The sequence below is a fragment of the Calypte anna genome, chromosome Z, assembly GCF_003957555.1.
Source record: "Calypte anna isolate BGI_N300 chromosome Z, bCalAnn1_v1.p, whole genome shotgun sequence".
NCBI lineage: Eukaryota > Metazoa > Chordata > Aves > Apodiformes > Trochilidae > Calypte > Calypte anna.
In genome coordinates this window covers 39,802,247-39,819,449 of record NC_044274.1, presented here as the reverse complement: position 1 = coordinate 39,819,449, position 17,203 = coordinate 39,802,247, and the positions used below count along the sequence as shown (strand labels likewise).

Sequence of the window (17,203 nt, the reverse complement as noted above, 5' to 3'; positions counted from 1 at the left end):
ATAATATGGTGATTTTTAGAACTAAGATTTTACCAGCCTCACCCCAAGGTAGAGAAATTATTAACTAACTAAGCAGACTTTACAGTATTCTAGTACAGCTGTATAGCAGATTCTCATCAGTAAACTGAAGCAAAATGAAGTTCAATTAAAAGCCATGTCTGTGCAGATAGTTGGACTAGTGATGCTGGTAATAGACCTTGTGGATGAATTTCTGCATTCCCTTTTTTAAGAGTGGCCAGAGAGACCTCCCAACAGGTTTTTTTTTTGGGTTTGTTTTTTTTTTTTTCCTGGAGGGAAAAAGTGATAGAATTATAAACAGCTCTGGGCATCCAGCTGATCTAAGTTGTCCTAGATAGGCCTTTTTCTTTCCCTATGATTACTAGGTGTTCTACATCCTATTGGAATGATATAAATCCTTAAAATGCTCTAGATGGCACGATCGGCTTCCTAACTGGCCTGGAAGTTAGTTCCTCTAAAGTGGACACAATCAGGTAATAAAACAATTGCGAGTTTTGTAATTACTGAAATGGACTACAGCAATGCAACAAGAGTAAAGGGCTTTTTTCAAAAAAGAACGACCCTGTGCACAAGATGTTCACCATTGCCATGGATGTACCCAAATATGCCTAGGTATTTGCCTAGAACATTCTCACAAGTGTACTGCTTTGATTATTAGTCTATGAAGATGTCATACAAACGCATACAACTTCTAAGAACTTTTAAATTCAAACTTGCTGTCTAAAATTAAAACATTCTGCTTTGGAGAGCAGTATCCATTTACTATTCACTTTTAAAATTTGTTGATCCTGAGTCTTCTTTCTTAATACTGCAAAATGGAAATCTACATATCACATTAAGTGGACACTCAGAGGTTATGAGCACCTAGGGAAAGACTTCTATCCCTCTCCTTCCTCACTGCCCCCAGTCCTTTGTAGGGTTTTGCTGAAGGACTGAGAAAATAATGTAAAAGGTTATCATTCCATCTGTGTGCATTCTGCTAGTACTGTCACTTGACAATGTGTGGAATATTATGAGATGCAGAAGATAGTAATCATGCATAGCTTTGTGTCTAGGACAGACAGACACCATGTCTGTCAGCTGCCAAGCAGAGGCATTATCTTTTTTAATTCTTTGCCTGTGGTGCTGGTTGTGGCTTAGTGACAATTCTGTGGTCTTTTACAACAGAGATTTAAAGCCCAATTTTGCCTTTTGCCTGCTGTTGCTCTTGCTTTAGATCCATTTACTTTACATTTTGGGAACCGTGTAAGTTTGATTTACAATATATGACCCCAGGAAAGCAATCAACTATAACACAAAGTGTCAATCTACTTTTCTTTTGGTATCTCAGTACAGGCCTGACTCCATTTTACATTCACAGGTTAATGTCTGGTAAACAGGACTCCCGATGCCAGATTCTTCTGATGATATTATCACTATATCAGGGCTATAGAAAGTGACACCACTAAGCTGAAGCTTTTTTCAAGCACTAACGCATTTGGACACAAAATCTGGCTTAAGGGGATGTCCTTAAGCTGGTGTGTCAGAGCTGCAGAAATAGCTGGGGATATGGTGCTGGGGGTATTCTTGGTGAGGAAACACTGCCTTGAGCCAACATAGCCCTGGGAGAGCAAGAGAAACAAGTTGCATGTGAGACAGTTTTAATTAACCCATGTACACCAAAGAGCCAAACAAGAAATGCACCAACAGCACTATAGAGTTGTCCATTGAAAAATATCAGCTTAATCTTTCAAGTACAAAAAATCATTAGTCTAGTTTGCATAGGATATAGTCTTCCTCATTCTTACAAAGACCAGTGCAACCTCATGTCAGATTGTCAGCTACCCAAAACTGGGATACTACATCAGCCAAACTCAGAGCTTCTTTCACTTGCTGCATACACCACTTATGTTAGGAACGGGTAGGAGCTGATACTGGCAGCTGAAGGCCTATGAAAATAACAGCTAGCATCTGTAAGACTGCATGGTCTTTTTGATAGATGAACAGCTTTGACTGGCTGACATAACCATCCATAAGTGCTTGCTACTTTTCAAAAGTCTTAGGTAGGTTTCTATCAATTATTTAAATATATAATTTTAAAGTTACAGGAAAGACATAGCAAAGTGCTTATGGCTAGTTTATTTGTCTTTTCTGAAATGAACACATTCAGAAGATTACCTTTCTGGTCTATGAATTTGTGACTGGTCACTGGTGACCCTAGAGGAATATAAATCTGTTCAATCTAGGTTTCCTATCTAGGATCATAGAGAGGTTCATCTCTCACTCCCAGACTAGTAATTCTTTGCTCAGAACAAAGTAATCACCCGTTTTATCAAATTTTGTAATTGAGTAATTATATTAAAAGGCCAGGAAACATCAAGTGACCAATTGTCTCTAGTGGTCAGTCTCCAGTGGAAGCAGCAGATCCTCTGGCTAACCCAAGGGGATCTCATATACCTCTGGTAGTGTGTTTCAGGACAGCTCCTGGTTTCTATAGGAAGTATACTTCCATTGGGACTATGAAGGGGCTGAAAATGAAGAGGATAGAGTCTTAATTTTCTTTTATCTTTCAGTAGCATTTTATTTTACTGCACTGAAGTGCTATTGTTTGCACAGTTCCTTCATTGTGAATGGTCTATTTCTCCAGAGACAGTATTTGAGTATTTGGAGCTTTACTCGCAGAGAAAGAATAATTCAGATTTGGTCACTGTTCTTAAAACTGTGGTGTTTCATTCCGCATCTTTCAACCTGGCATTAATGAAGCATTCCTCTTTTATGAGTAGTGCAGTTGCACGCTATCTTTTTGACCAAACAACTGACAGAACAAGGAGCCTAGGATACCAATCTGCCACAGCAAAACCAGATCAATAGTTTCAATATTTTCCCCAAACCAGATGTTATCTAGCATTGTTTCAATATAATCACTTAAATATATGCTTTGAGGATAACATAGCTATTTAGCTAGTGACAAACTACATGTACTGCTAACTAACCAGAGAATATCCCCAAAGGAGTACTCAAGTCTTTCTTTTTGAGACTACCAGGTAATAAGTCCCCAAAGAAGGATACATGCTGGTTGACAACAAAACAATAATAAAAAATTATCAAGAAAAAAGTTTTTTGCCCATTCTTGAGTTAATTCTACTTAGATGCATTTAATGAATGCTGCTTATTTGCCAGAAAATTAAACAAATAATGGGCACCACGTTAGGAAATCACTAGCTGGTTTAAGTGTTCTTAATGAATTAATCTTTCTTTTTATGAACGTAAGGCAGAAAAAAATAAAAGGAGTTCGTGCAACCAGTAATGACATCTGTGAGCTCTCTCTGTGTGTTCTGCAATGGCAAAACACTGCCAAGCACTCTAGCAAGGGACAGGGTTGCCATGCAGCCCAGAAAAACAGTCCCCTGAAAAGGCATGCTGACCCACTTTCAACTACCAGCTTTCCTGACCCTTTGATGAGTGAGAGGTTCTTCCAAGTTTTTGTTGTTTTCACCCTTTCAGTTCTCTTTTCTCAAGAAGCAAGCCTGTCTCCCTCTTTCTCTTTGTTTACTTCTTTCTCCGCCAGTATGCATGGAAGAAAGGCAGATTGTTTCTTGTGACTGTCTTTGCTTTAGTTAAGTAAAAAAAAAAATAATCATCTTCCACCAATTCCCTTGTTAAGAACATGCTGTGGAAGAAATATGGATATTGCCTTTAACAAGATTATGATACAATTCCTTAAGTAACTCAGTCTGATCGGAGTAATTCATCTATGAAAAACCATACTTTAATTGTTACTCTTGGCAACTGTGAAGGATAATAGTGTAATATTATACTAAATATTGCCACATGCAATAGTAAAAAAATACTGTTTCAGTCTTGCCAGCAGCAGTGTGTGCAGACCCCCTTTTGAATTCAGGTTTGGATGTTGTGATTTAATCTAAATCTTTTGCTTCTCCTTCTTCCAAAACCAACAGAGGTTTAAAGAGAGCTGCATTTTTATTGGAACCATTAGCTCAGTCCAAGTTGCCAAAATAATTTAGTTAAAACTGCTTTTATTTGGGTTAAGGCTGAATCCTGAGCTCCACAGAGGTTGAGGCACTTAGTTTGTCTTCCTTTTTTTCAACTCCTCCATGGAGTCTACAGCAGAGCTTTGCCAGCTCAAGTTGTATTTCTTGAATCCCAGCACCCCAGTTGAGCTTATCTACATTTAGACTTTGCACAAGTGGAGGAGAAACCTATTTTCAGCCCTTTTCCTCACTATTTATCTGAAGAAATGCATAGAAAAATGTGTGGCTCTAAGGACACAGAATAAGCAGGCTCCAGTGGTGAAACCACGGAAATCCTGCTGTCAATGCTGCTACTGCTGGTGTGTTAATGTGACCTCTGCTTTAATAATGAGTGACAGCTGCTGTGAAATGCCTTGAAGGGTATTCACCTCTCTTGGGCAGCAAATGGAAAAACATACATAAATATGGAATTTTGGAAATGAGTTACAGAAAAAAATGCCCTATTTTATGCTACTTGAAAAGCATTGTTTGAACTTCAGGTAGCTCCAAAAAATTATAATAAATTAAGGTCACACACTCCTGCGAACAATCTTTAAATTCTGTGAGCTACTTCACAATAACAAATATTGCAATGCTACTGTAATTAAGGAAGTACCTATTTTTCACTATATATGTACTGTGTGTGTGGGCATGCACTTCTAAATGGGACAAACCCAGGCTCTTGACTGTCAGAATCTTCATGTGATGAGGGAGTTCAAGTAAGGACCCATTTCTATATCTATACTCTGAGGTTAGATCCTGGATAGGATCCAAAAATGAACAGGTTTTTGTTTATTTGTTTGTTTGGTTGCTTTCAATTTCATTGCAGCAGAAATATCATGTCAGAACGGATTAATAAAGATGCTGTATGGTAGCACTGCCCTGATCTGAAATAGATTAAAACTAGACTTCAGTTTTAAAGTGAAAACAGAGTAAAGATTTGATGGTTCTTGTATATTACATTCTCCTCTCAGGAAATCCTAGTGCAAACCAATTCATATCTTATCTCAAAAGACTGCTGTCCTGGGTGGAATTCCCACGAAAAGAGGAATCAACCATTCTCATTTTTGCTTTTTTTTTAGATGCAATCAAAACTCAAAGCAGTAAGAATTCAGTGAGTGTGAATCAGAAGCCAGTGTGAATCAGACTATGTTGAAATAAAATGTTGTAGGGATTCAAGGTCCAGTTTTAACCCAACCTGAATATACATATTTTATTTAATGGCATAAATTTTTACCTCTGCTTGCATTACTAAAGAGGAAAAAAGTTAAAAAAGGAGGTAGCTTTGATATAAAATTACAAGAGTGTACAAAATTTTAGAAACCTACATGACAGCTGACTGTATAGTATGATTTCTGTCCCTTTAAGTCTTACTAGGTCAAGGTTTCATTTTATCATAAATCTGTCAGGAATATTAAATATAAATAAATGTAGTCTGAATCACATAAAACAGAAATTTGAAAAGACTGTTTTGTAATTTTTAATCTAAATTTTCAACAAATGCGAACATGCTGAGAAGCCGGATATTGCTCTATCTTCAACTCTATACCATTTGATCGGAGTACTACTGTATAAGGAAAAATCAAAAAAACACCAGCTTACTCAGTCTTCTGCCAGTGGTGCATGAAACAGGACTGAAGGGGACTAAGAAGATTCAGTCATTACATTTTGTTGGTGCCATTTTTGAGTTTAGCGATTCTAAGAAGTTTTGCTTTTATAAGAGGAAACAGGTCCTTTCGATGTGAGCCTGAAAGATCTCAAAACTAGGCTCAAAAAACCCTATTCAAGATTATTTCTTTTCAAAAATATCAAATGAGATGTTGCTTCTGAGGCAAAGAAGAAAGAAAGCTCTCACCCTTGTAACCAGCTGCATTGGTTTTCCAGTCATTAGCATTCAGGTGTCCTGCACGTGAAGTCCTGACAATAATATGTTGTATGTCTCTCCAGGTCAGAAATGGACTATGAAAAAGCAGAAAGACAAAGTCACAGATCAGACATGTTTTACCAAACTGTAGGAATACAAGGTCATGTAAACAAAAAAGTAACCAAACCAAAAGAACTCTCATATATCTTCTCTGCGTTGCTTGAAGGGGGCTTACATTAAGCAGACTGTAACAATATATTATAATATTCCATTATATAAAATTTAAAGGAAGAGGAAGGAGTATACTTCACATCGAAGTGACATATGTGACCACCAGCTACTGTATGTTATCTACCTTGACCACTGCAAAAAAACCCAAACCCAAAACCCAGCAAACAACAGCAAAGCAAAATGTTGGCTTGCTGAAAAGCTCTACTAAGTCTTACAATCTACGTGCTCAAGCTGACAATTCGTTTAGGCTTGCAGCTCCTACTGAAGTTATTTCAGGTGCCTTCTCATTTTTTCATTTTCTGTTACCCATGGCCTTTGAATTCCCAGAGGGCCTGTGTGTATTTTTCAAGAAGAGCAAGTAGCCAGCACTGAGTCTTAGTTACAGAGGAAGTGCCTGATTGCACAGAGCCAACATTGGCTTTCTACACTGTTCAGCACTATGCAGTCACTGAAAACATGGGAAATCTTTTTTCAGGTCCTTAACACATGCTCTTGTGCCTCTCAGACCAAGAAGTCATTTGATCCAGCAGACAAATGATTGTTCTTGGCACTCATCTTTGAGCATGATACTTGGGCTCTTGATTCCACTTGCAGGTAGAAACCAAACCAAGGCAGCACCTGTAAGTGCGAGAAGGTCAAAGAATGGGTGACTGTGAGCAGGTCACTTTCTGGGGTGAGTGGGAAATTGTCATGACATGGCGTGACTCTACAATGTCTTCAATGGACACATAGACAACTTACTAGAAAAGTCAATGAGAAATTTCTTTGGAGAGAAGACATAGAATATCAACATGCAGAAGTATCTTGTTCTTCTGTAAGTTCCCTTGACAGTAGAAACTAGAAAAATCCCACTTCTCTCTGTTCAATGTAGAAAAATGAATTTCATGTGGATTGGTGTTCCTCACCCATTGTTTCATGAACTTCAAGAACTACTTTTGCCAAAAGAATTATCTTTTTGGAAATCCTTAAGTATTCATTGTTTTATGATGCTTAAATATGGAATTAAAATCCTGCTTCTCTGAGGAAGCCACTAAGGAATACACCTGATAATCTGTTAAAAATGAGCACTTTTTTTTTTTTTTTTTTTTTTTTTTTTCATTCCAGATGCAGCAATTTAGGTTTTCAAGCAACAAACTTCAGTCTCCACAAACTTGAGGAGTAGGCAGTAGGGATGTAGAAGTTAACAAACTTGTTTATAGAAAAAACTTATCTTCTCTTATCCTCTGAGTGCAAGTAGAAATACATTAATGAGTATTAACCAATGGAAGTTCACCTGTGTTGGTAGAATTACTGAAAATGAAAACAAGTTTCAGAACCACAGTTCCACAGGAGAGAAAAACTATGACTCACATATGACCCATTTTTGCACATTTTACCTTCCAATAGCCTTATAATCCAGATGCTTGAAAACCAGTAGGAACTGCCAAAAATGTCAGACATCTTTTATGTTACAAGATTTTGAGGAATAAAGACAGTGACCAAACCATTTACCTACATATTTTTCTTGTTTCCTTGCCAAACATGCAGTTTTAATTTTAAGCGTCTCTTTTCCATTTCCATTTCCCAGTGGGTGTGTGCAGACCACGGGCATGCTGATATAACCTGGCACTTTTCTACCTACAGCTGGGACACCACAGGAAGTGATACATATTCTACTGGAGTCAATACAGAAAGCCCTGTCTATGTTTGTTGCAGACAAAAGAAAAAGGAGATGGAATAATAGAAAAAGGGAAGATATTTTTTAAGTGAATCTCTTATTAACTGAATCCGGAATTTTTTGTAATTTCTCATGTTAATGGCAACAAGGCATAAGGGTGTTCACAGAATCACAGAATCACAGAATCCTAGGGGTTGGAAGGGACCTCGAAAGATCATCTAGTCCAACCCCCCCTGCCAGAGCAGGGCCACCTAGAGTACCTCACATAGGAACGTGTCCAGACGGGTTTTGAATGTCTCCAGTGAAGGAGACTCCATGACCCCCCTGGGCAGCCTGTTCCAGGGCTCTGTCACCCTTACAGTAAAAAAATTTTGTCGAATATTCAACTTGAACCTCCTATGCTCCAATTTACACCCATTACCCCTTGTCCTATCACTGGTCACTACTGAGAAAAGCCTAACTCCATCTCCCTGACACTCACCCCTTACATATTTGAAAACATTGATGAGGTCACCCCTCAGTCTCCTTTTCTGCAAACTAAAGAGACCCAGCTCCCTCAGCCTTTCCTCATAAGGGAGATGGTCCACTCCCTTAATCATCTTAGTAGCTCTGCGCTGGACTCTTTCAAGCACTTCCCTGTCCTTCTTGAACTGAGGGGCCCAGAACTGGACACAATACTCCAGGTGCGGCCTCACCAATGCAGAATAGAGGGGGAGGAGAACCTCTCTTGACCTACTAACCACACCCTTTCTAATGCACCCCAGGATGCCATTGGTTTAAATTATTCTTTTACTTTTACAGGGAGCTGATGCCTTCTGTCCCTGAGCATTTATTAAAGCATTAATAAATCCACAGAAACTTCTTCTTAAAGTGGAGTTTCTCACTCAAGACAGTTGAACTAGAATGACAGTAATTGTTTATTCAGCTGAGCTGGTAAAAATTACAGAAAAAAAAATAAAAGAAGAAATATGTGATGAATGTAAGCAGTGTAAGCAGCACTAAGGGTTTGTAAGATAGGATACTCTTGGACAGTCACGTAACATGCTTTAGAAAAAAAAAATCAGTATGATTTTATACCAGCTCAGGAATTTCACTGGGAGTCTGTGTAAAGTCTTAGAAAAACATGTTTCAGGCCTTCAGGAAGACCTCCAGGAATCCTGAGAGCTGCATTCTTTATAATCTGGAATCTAAACATTCTGTTATTCTCTAAAGCAAGCTGTCCATGCTATTGGTGAAAAATAATGCACTAAAATATGCCTGTCAACTTCTTAAGCAGAGATTCAAGATAGAGCACACTCAGCTGATTACTTAAAGAGGAATGATGGATCTAATGGTGGATCTCACTACGCTTAGACAAGGGATCTAAAGATTTAAGTCTTCACTTGAAAATGCTGCTCTCTCATAAATTGGCCTTAGTGGGTCAGTCAGCAAATGCGATTGTCTCAGCATCATGGGATACTTCTAAAAACAAAAATCATAACAGAGCATAAAAATTAAGCCATCCACTGGTGTTCCTACCACCCTTATCTAATCATAAAAATTAATGTGAGAATTTCTGAAGCAAAAGCTTGATCTAAGGTCTGATTCCCAGTACACAACATGGTATATGGTTAAAATTAGTCTGCCCCTTATGCAGCTTTCAAATCTGCTTGCTTACTGCATAATTCGTAAGATTTTTGTTTTCTTCTAAAGAAATGGCAGTCTGGGCATATAAGAGAATCAAAAGTGTAAGAAAAATACTCAAATAAGTCCCAGTGGACTACTATAGGACCTTCACTATACTAACCACTAAGCTATTGCCAGACTGAAATTTTGTTTCTACATTAGACACCTCACTTGAAAGAAAACAGGTTTGCAACTGTTTGCTCATAATTTCTTTCAGAAACAAAAGCACATAAAAAAAAATCCCAACGAACCAAAACCAATCAAACAGAGAAAATAGCCAGTCTGAGAAAAAAATGGGGATTTTGAGTGGGGTTTTTGTTGTTTGTTTTGAGAGTTTATTTTGTTGTTGTTAGGTTTTGGCTTTGGTTTGTTGTTGTTATTATTTGTTTGCATGTCTTGAGGTTTTTTTTTTAACAAGATAGTCCAGCAGCCAATTTTAAAGCATCTGGAAAAATCACAGAGTTGGTCAAATATTTATAAAACATGTCAAATTGGATCCTAAATGAGTAAACAGTTGTTTGATAGCCATGTGGGCCCCAGATCCAGACAAGATGTCACTGATGTTAATTGATTTACCACTTGATTAATCTCAGAAGAATTAAAAGCTAAACATCTTGAAATGAACAAATGCATTGACAAGAACAGTACTAACTCTGCTTCATAATGGATTTATTTCAAAAAATTTTGCTGCCAGAAAATTTCTTTTCAGTGTCTCATCTGGAGCTGCCTTGGGATTACACATACCAGAAAATACTCAAAATCAAACCAGAATAAGCAGAAGTGAGAACAATAACATACAAAAGTCGCTGTACAGCTGCCAAAAAATAATGAATGTTAACCCATAGTTATACTCTAAGGTACAGTTCTCATCTTTCTGGTTTCTCAAAATGTTTTTGAAACAAGGTAAATGAGAAAAACCCCAAGTATTAAAAATATAATAGATTTTATTACAGTAATATTCATATGACTTTGACATGTATCCTTGAGCAGGCTTCTTAGCAATAGTAGATTATAATTTCTGGACTAATCTGATTTTTTCACCCCACAAGTAGCCTTCCTGGTGACAAGTGGGATAATCTTGGAAATATAGTAAGGAATTCAGGGTCTATTCTTTTGCAGAGCTGTGGCAAGTCACACTTGATTCATGCATTTCAACAATCAGTAAATAACTTTAGTACGTCACTCATATTTTAAACATATTAATATTAAACATGTCAAGCTCACAAATTCTACAATATCGGAATTTTCCATTCAAAGCTATACATTTTGCACATCTTTTCAAGGTAATACCAATTCCCTGTATCATCTTTATCAGTTTATGTCTGGCTCTACTTTTTGTCATTCAGATTATATTTGTGCAGCTTCTCATAGATTATAATGCAGCCTTGTCTCTTCATGAGTCAGTGTTTGAAGCCTTTTGCACTGGCTACAAAAAGCTTTTGGATTATCTTCATATTGTTTTTTTAGAGTAAAATGCAGACAAGTGATGATATGACATATATTACTTCAGATGAACAGCAGGATAAGCAGCAGTATCTCCACCAGCAATGGTGTTCTGGCTACCTGTGTGAAATCTGCAGTGCATACAGTGGTGGCAGATTCCAGAAGCTAGAGTAAGGTATTTTTCCCAGAGGCAGAAAACCCTAATTGCCAGAAAACCCCCCACAATCAGTGGTGTAAGTGAAGGCTGATAATGATGACTTTCTGAGGACAAATCTCTTGAGAGGTACCTGAATCACATCCCTTATTGTGCAGTCTCTAGAGGAATAATTAAATGGGACAACACAAGGGGCAGTCTGCACAGTCTGCTGAGCAGTGTGGAAGCAACAGCAACAAAAACCTTAGGTCAGTTGCCAGAATCGGTTTATCTGACAAGTCCAGTGATACCGAACATTTTTAATACAGTTGAGTTATGACACTGCAGTGCAAGGAATCTCAAAAGAAAGACTGCAGGGAAACCAATATCCAGAAAATTTGTTCCTCTTCACCTTCCTCATTTTCCTCTTGCTGCAAAGACCCAGACAGGGAAAAGCAGATCAGATCTGTGCTCTCAAGGTGAACAGTCAGCAGCACTCCTAAAAGCAACCTCAAAGTCAACCCAAAGCAGCCTCTAAAAGCTGGGTTGGAGAACACTTGGAAAACCAAAAATCTACAGGGAACAGAGCTGCCAAGCTCTTCAAATCCTCAACTGAGCACATGCCAACTGAGATTTTTGAAAAGCTTACAAAAGTAAAAGGCATTGCCCTGGCACCAGAACAACAACTTGTTCTATTTCTAGCTGTTGCTCTAAAGCACAGACACAGTAAAACTCAATGAAAAAGTTAAAAGTTATCACAGTCAAACTTTTTTTTTCCCTTAAAAAAAAAACAACCAACAACCTAGACTCAGTTTAAGAAATGCCTGGATGGAATTTTCTTAAAACCTTCTTAAAGCAAGTTGTATGGAAAATATCAGATGGAATGATTATTGTCTGGCAAAGTTACATGTAACTGAAAACAGGACCTTAAAATGAGAAACACTGGGCAATCTAAATTCAGCAAAGTAATTCCAAGTTAATCTCAATATAATAACTGAAATTGCATAAGTGGTGCAGGTGGTTGAAGCTCAGGAGGAACACAGATTCTATATGAATCATTAACTTATCTTTATGTTTTTCAAATACTTCACCATGAATTCAGATTCACAAAAAGATTTCTAGCTCACATACTCAAGCAAAGCTCAATGGAGCAAAGACCTACCTAAAGGTGATAGACTTAAATGCTAACATCTTCCCTTACACCAGAAGCCTACATAGAAGTAACTTGACAGCACTGCCACAGTTCACTGTTCTGATCCACCACCTTTAGCATCTCACTATATTTGTAAACAAGCAAACTATTCTTAACTTTTAAGGACACAGAAATATGCTCTCTCTATCCAGAAACGCAGACTGCTTTACTTCCTTCTCTAAGAAAATCAATAATTATGGCACGTATTGTAAGTACTGATCAGCATTACCTTGTTTCAGCCATAGTTTCATGTAACCAAAGACATATGAAGTATATAGCTAGTGTTAAAAGAACCATAGAGAAAAACCGAGTTTCTCAAAAGCTATACCACTGAATATATCAAACAGAAGTAGAAACAATGCAGATTAATACTTTCATGTTATGTGCTTCTTCTTACCCATGTAACTGCAGGTTCCATACCATGGGGTGGAATGCATGCATTGGCTTATAGATAAGGGACCATGCATTTCACTTGAGGATGTATAATGTGTTCTTCCACCAGCAAAACGAATTGTTTTTTTCACTTGGCTTTGCCAAAACAAATGTGGGAAACCTGTCTCTCCTGACCCTGATTCAATCAAATTTCAAATCAAACCTCTCATCAATGAGAAAGGGTATTTATGATATCAACAGTAGATAATACTTTGAAAAGCAAATAGTTTATTTTTAGTAAAAATATTGCTGCCTCTGCTGATTAAATAGATTATATCCATAATTGCCAGTTTTCAATTAGCAAAATTTGACATTATGTAATGACCAAGAAGTGAAATAAACAGCAAGCATTTATTCACAGAGATTGAAGAGAATAGTAGATACAATGGGAACCATCAGATAAAATGATTAACTTGCTGAATACCATTAAAAATATAGAAGATGAAGATTAAAAGATACCTTTCTTTGTGTGATGTTTTCTGAATATCTGCATTTCTGCATTATGCCCCCTGATTCCGAACAAGCAGTCTAAAACTCAGTACCACTTCTTTGGTTCCCAAAGGAAAGAAAGCATGATACTTGATAATCAAATACTGGACCAATAATTTAAAAAAGTGTTCACATTATTTGAAATTGGGGTAGTAAGCGGATTGCTATCACAAAACAATTTGTTACCAGGATGTCAGGGGCAGATCCTGGTTGTAAAAAACAAATAAGTGAAGGGTTTAAATCAGCATTCAGGTTCTTCATCATCCATTTGCCAATACTCCCATAAGGGTCTTATCAAAGAAAACTAACTTCATAGGCTCAAACCCCTCTTATAATATAATTTGTTGTTTTGCAGCACAAAGTGGAATGAAACTGTACACTATTACACACATATTCAAGGAGACTTCAGGAAGTTCAGAAACATCTTAAAATATGTGGATAGATTTCATACAAACATTAAAATTTAATACCTTATGATATTATCTCCTTGTAATATTAAAGGCCTTAGTTCATAATCTATAGCTTCAGAAGACCAAAGGTTTTACAAGCCCTAGGATTGGATTAATTTCAGGGAAAAAAACAGCATAGGAAACATGTAAGTATTTCTCTCCCTAGTTTCTTTTTTTTTATTTATTTTTTTAAAGTTTTTTTATTCATTTCATAGAAATGTGTGCTTAACTCTTTGCAACTGTGTGCTTAACTCTTTGACACTTTCAATTACAAAAATCTTTCGTTAGAAAATGCACACAAATTATCATAGAAAACATAAAAAAAAATATTAAAAGCAACCCTGATCCATTAAGAAATAATTAGAAAAACTTTCAATAGAATGAAATCTAAGCACGTGCAATTTAATCTACGTGTGCAGATTCCTTGTAATGAATTCAGGATTTTAAAACTGAGATTAAAAATAAAAAAAAACCCTAAATGATTGCATTATATTAACTTTTCAAAATACCCTTTTTCTCATGACTGCATTAATGAAATATAATTATAATGATATATGCATTGTACTACTTAAGATTATGTCAACTCTTCAATTACTCTCATTCTAATTACTATAATTTAACAGCAAAAATTTTTCTGTCTTGAATATTTGCCTGTGGTGGAACATAGGCAACACTGAAGGTGGAAACAAATCTGCTGCTATGGATGGCATATGATTTGAAATGAGTACTGTCTGCAAGTCTTTTGCTTTCTTCACAAGCTGCCTTCAGAGAAAACTGGTTTTCTTTGAAATTTAATAGAATTAGTCTCCTAGAACTTAGAAACATTTGATTTCAAGCAGGATTTTGGATGGAGCATATCATGCTTCGACCTGTAAGTATTATCCAACACAGTGCAAAGCAATTTAAAAGGTTCTGAAATACAGATTTACCTGAGAAAACTCCAGTATTTTTGCTGCTTCGTGGAGCACATTAACGGTATATTAAACACAAAGTGCAGTTGAGAAAATGCTTGTAAAATGGAAATTTTTCTGACCTAAAGGTAACAGGATTATGGACCTGCATTATTCATGGTGTTTACAGCTGAGGAACTTACCCCATTGGAAAAACTAGACTTGTGTCAGTATGCAGAAGCTGAGAATTTTTTTTCATACTATATTGTGTTCCCAGTAACCTACCACACTCTCAAAATTTCCTTCAACATTAAAGAACAGACACTCAAAAGAGAAGCCTGATGAATGCAAGAGATGACCTGCAGCTGGCTGCAGAGTACAGCAAGTTTTGCCAGCACTGTGAGGGTAGTGTAAGACATTGTGAGGATGCTGTACATCATTTAATGGAAACTAACTGCTCAGCACCATTTCAAGCTATTTCAACACTGAGTAGTCATTTGCACAGTGTCAACTTTACTGTATGTGAAATAAGCACAAAGATCTTTCCTGCCCTTGGAAGGGTATTGTGAATTACTACAGTACAAATTCCAAAGCACTTTGAGATCGCTGGATGAATGAGAATGATCTTCCCACATCCCCACATCCCTTTTTTTTTTTTTTTTTTTTTTTCTTTTTTTTTCCCCAAGTATTACTCAGATCTTACTTTGCTTCCAGCGCCAGTGCAATGATGCCTGCAGCCATAGGTGCAGAGGCTGAGGTTCCAGTATGGCTGTCTGTGCAACGCTGCCTCAGGTCAGTGGTGATCTGGAAGAAATTGAATGTGTGAAATTTAGAATACAGCTTCAGCAATCCACAGAAGTTCCATTTGCTTGAATAAGTTGCTTATTCAATGTGAAGGGTATCTATTTTTTTTTTTATGTGAAAGGAGAAAACAAAGAAAAAAACAGGTATCTGAATACATAAAAATAGATAGATGTTCTGAGCCTGAAGTCACTTGTGAACTTGGAGAAGTGTTCTCTGTAGGGCACTCTGACATAAGTTAGTCTCCATTTTTTTCCATGACATGATCAACAAAAAGACTTGTAAATTAGAGAAATATGCAGAGTGTTTTAGAACTACATGGATAGAACTCTGCCCTTCTACTTGCATTTACTGAGCACTTTTCACCCAAGAATCTCAGAGACCTTTACAAAAAGGATTGAACTAAATCTTTATACAGACTGTTTATACCCAATATAAGACTATAAAAGAGGTATGGAAGGCTTAATTACTTTGATTAAAGTTACACTGGAAAAATGTGACAAGATAGAACACAGTTGGGCTCATGCTAAGTACTGTGTTTTAATAGTTCCTTCATGCTCATGAAATTATGCAATAATTCACTGATTAATATTGATATAATTACAAATTTGGCCTAGACATCACCAGTCAATTAGTTATTTGCAGTTTTAAATTTTATAATTAATTTTTAAATGAACTTTAGGCAGATTCTTCCTATAAGATACTAAACTGTATTTTAAATTCTGCTTCTTTCAGGAAATGTTAATCTATAGTGATTCCAATGCATGATTTTTTTCTGGAATAAGTGGTTCCTAGCAAGGCAAAGGCAGTAAGGTCAAAAAGTCACTACTACCTAACAGAAGCTCAAGTGAAACACAAATGAACCTGAGAACAGTTACTGAGAGCAGTCTACACCACAAAGGTGGCAGAGTGAATGACCTGTCATGCCAAACTTTATTTTCAGCATTTCAGCTGATTCCTGAGAGTCATTCGCTAGAAGAGAAAACAGATGCCTGAGTGGCACATGGGAAGCTGCTTACACAACTTCTTACCTAAGTATACCAATTTTTGGTGTCTTCATTTCCTCTAATTCACTAGCCTCATACTTGATTTGCAATGCAGATGTGTGTAAAGATGGGAGAAGAAGAGGTCAGAGGACAGAAAAATCACAACAAAGCATAAGGCATGTAGCTTTTAAACTGGAAGATACACAAAATATGATCTGAAGAAACAGCCATGCTTCATCTGGGCAAAATACAAGCAATTACATACAGGAGGTATAGGTTTCCTACATTTCCTATTCCATTCAGTAGTAATCACACAAGTTGTATGAGGCTGCTGAAAGTTCTCATTACATGGGAGGACTTAAATAAAATAAATAAATAAAAGACTTAAATAAAAGACTTCTACTAAAGAAGGAGCTAGTAACACCCAGAAAATTATGTTTGAAAGAAAGTAGTGACCAAAATGGAAGCTTCTGGAAATTGAAAAAGATGGATTAAAGCTCTTATGTTATATCCTTAGATTAGTGAAGTTACCAAAGGCCTTATTTCTTGAATAATGAAGTCTAGAAAGAACCTTCTTTGCCTAGGATGTGATATCCTGCATAAATGCACACCTTGTTAAACAATGACTTTTACCTGTTACCAGCTAGAAGTGGAACCCCATAGGTAAAATGTTCATATAATTTCTTTATCACTTGTTGTCTCTTCTACTGACTTCATTAATTTAGGCAATTAAAATTGTGTTGGAAAAATGGAAATTCCAAAAATGCCCTGACAATATTAAGAGAGGAAACTGCAGCAGGAACAGACTTAACACTACATTGCCTATATATGCAAATGCAAATAGTGATTTAGCAGCTGGGATTAACATGCCCAAAGACTACAGGACAATATGCACCCAAACAGAGACATACAGGATTCAGGTATCCCATATGGAAAAACATTG

At 36.8% G+C, this 17,203-nt stretch overlaps 1 protein-coding gene across 3 annotated transcripts in view; it reads right to left on the bottom strand.

Annotated features, from left to right (window-relative positions):
* Positions 1-17,203, bottom strand: part of PCSK5 (proprotein convertase subtilisin/kexin type 5) — a 248,141-nt gene that overhangs the window by 99,940 nt on the left and 130,998 nt on the right. For all 3 annotated transcript variants that reach the window (XM_030467472.1, XM_030467471.1, XM_030467470.1), the window contains exons 9-10: positions 15,177-15,277; positions 5,884-5,987 (exon numbers count right to left, since the gene is read on the bottom strand). In XM_030467472.1, coding sequence (XP_030323332.1) covers positions 5,884-5,987; positions 15,177-15,277 — 205 coding nt within the window. The remainder of the gene's footprint in view (positions 1-5,883; positions 5,988-15,176; positions 15,278-17,203) is intronic.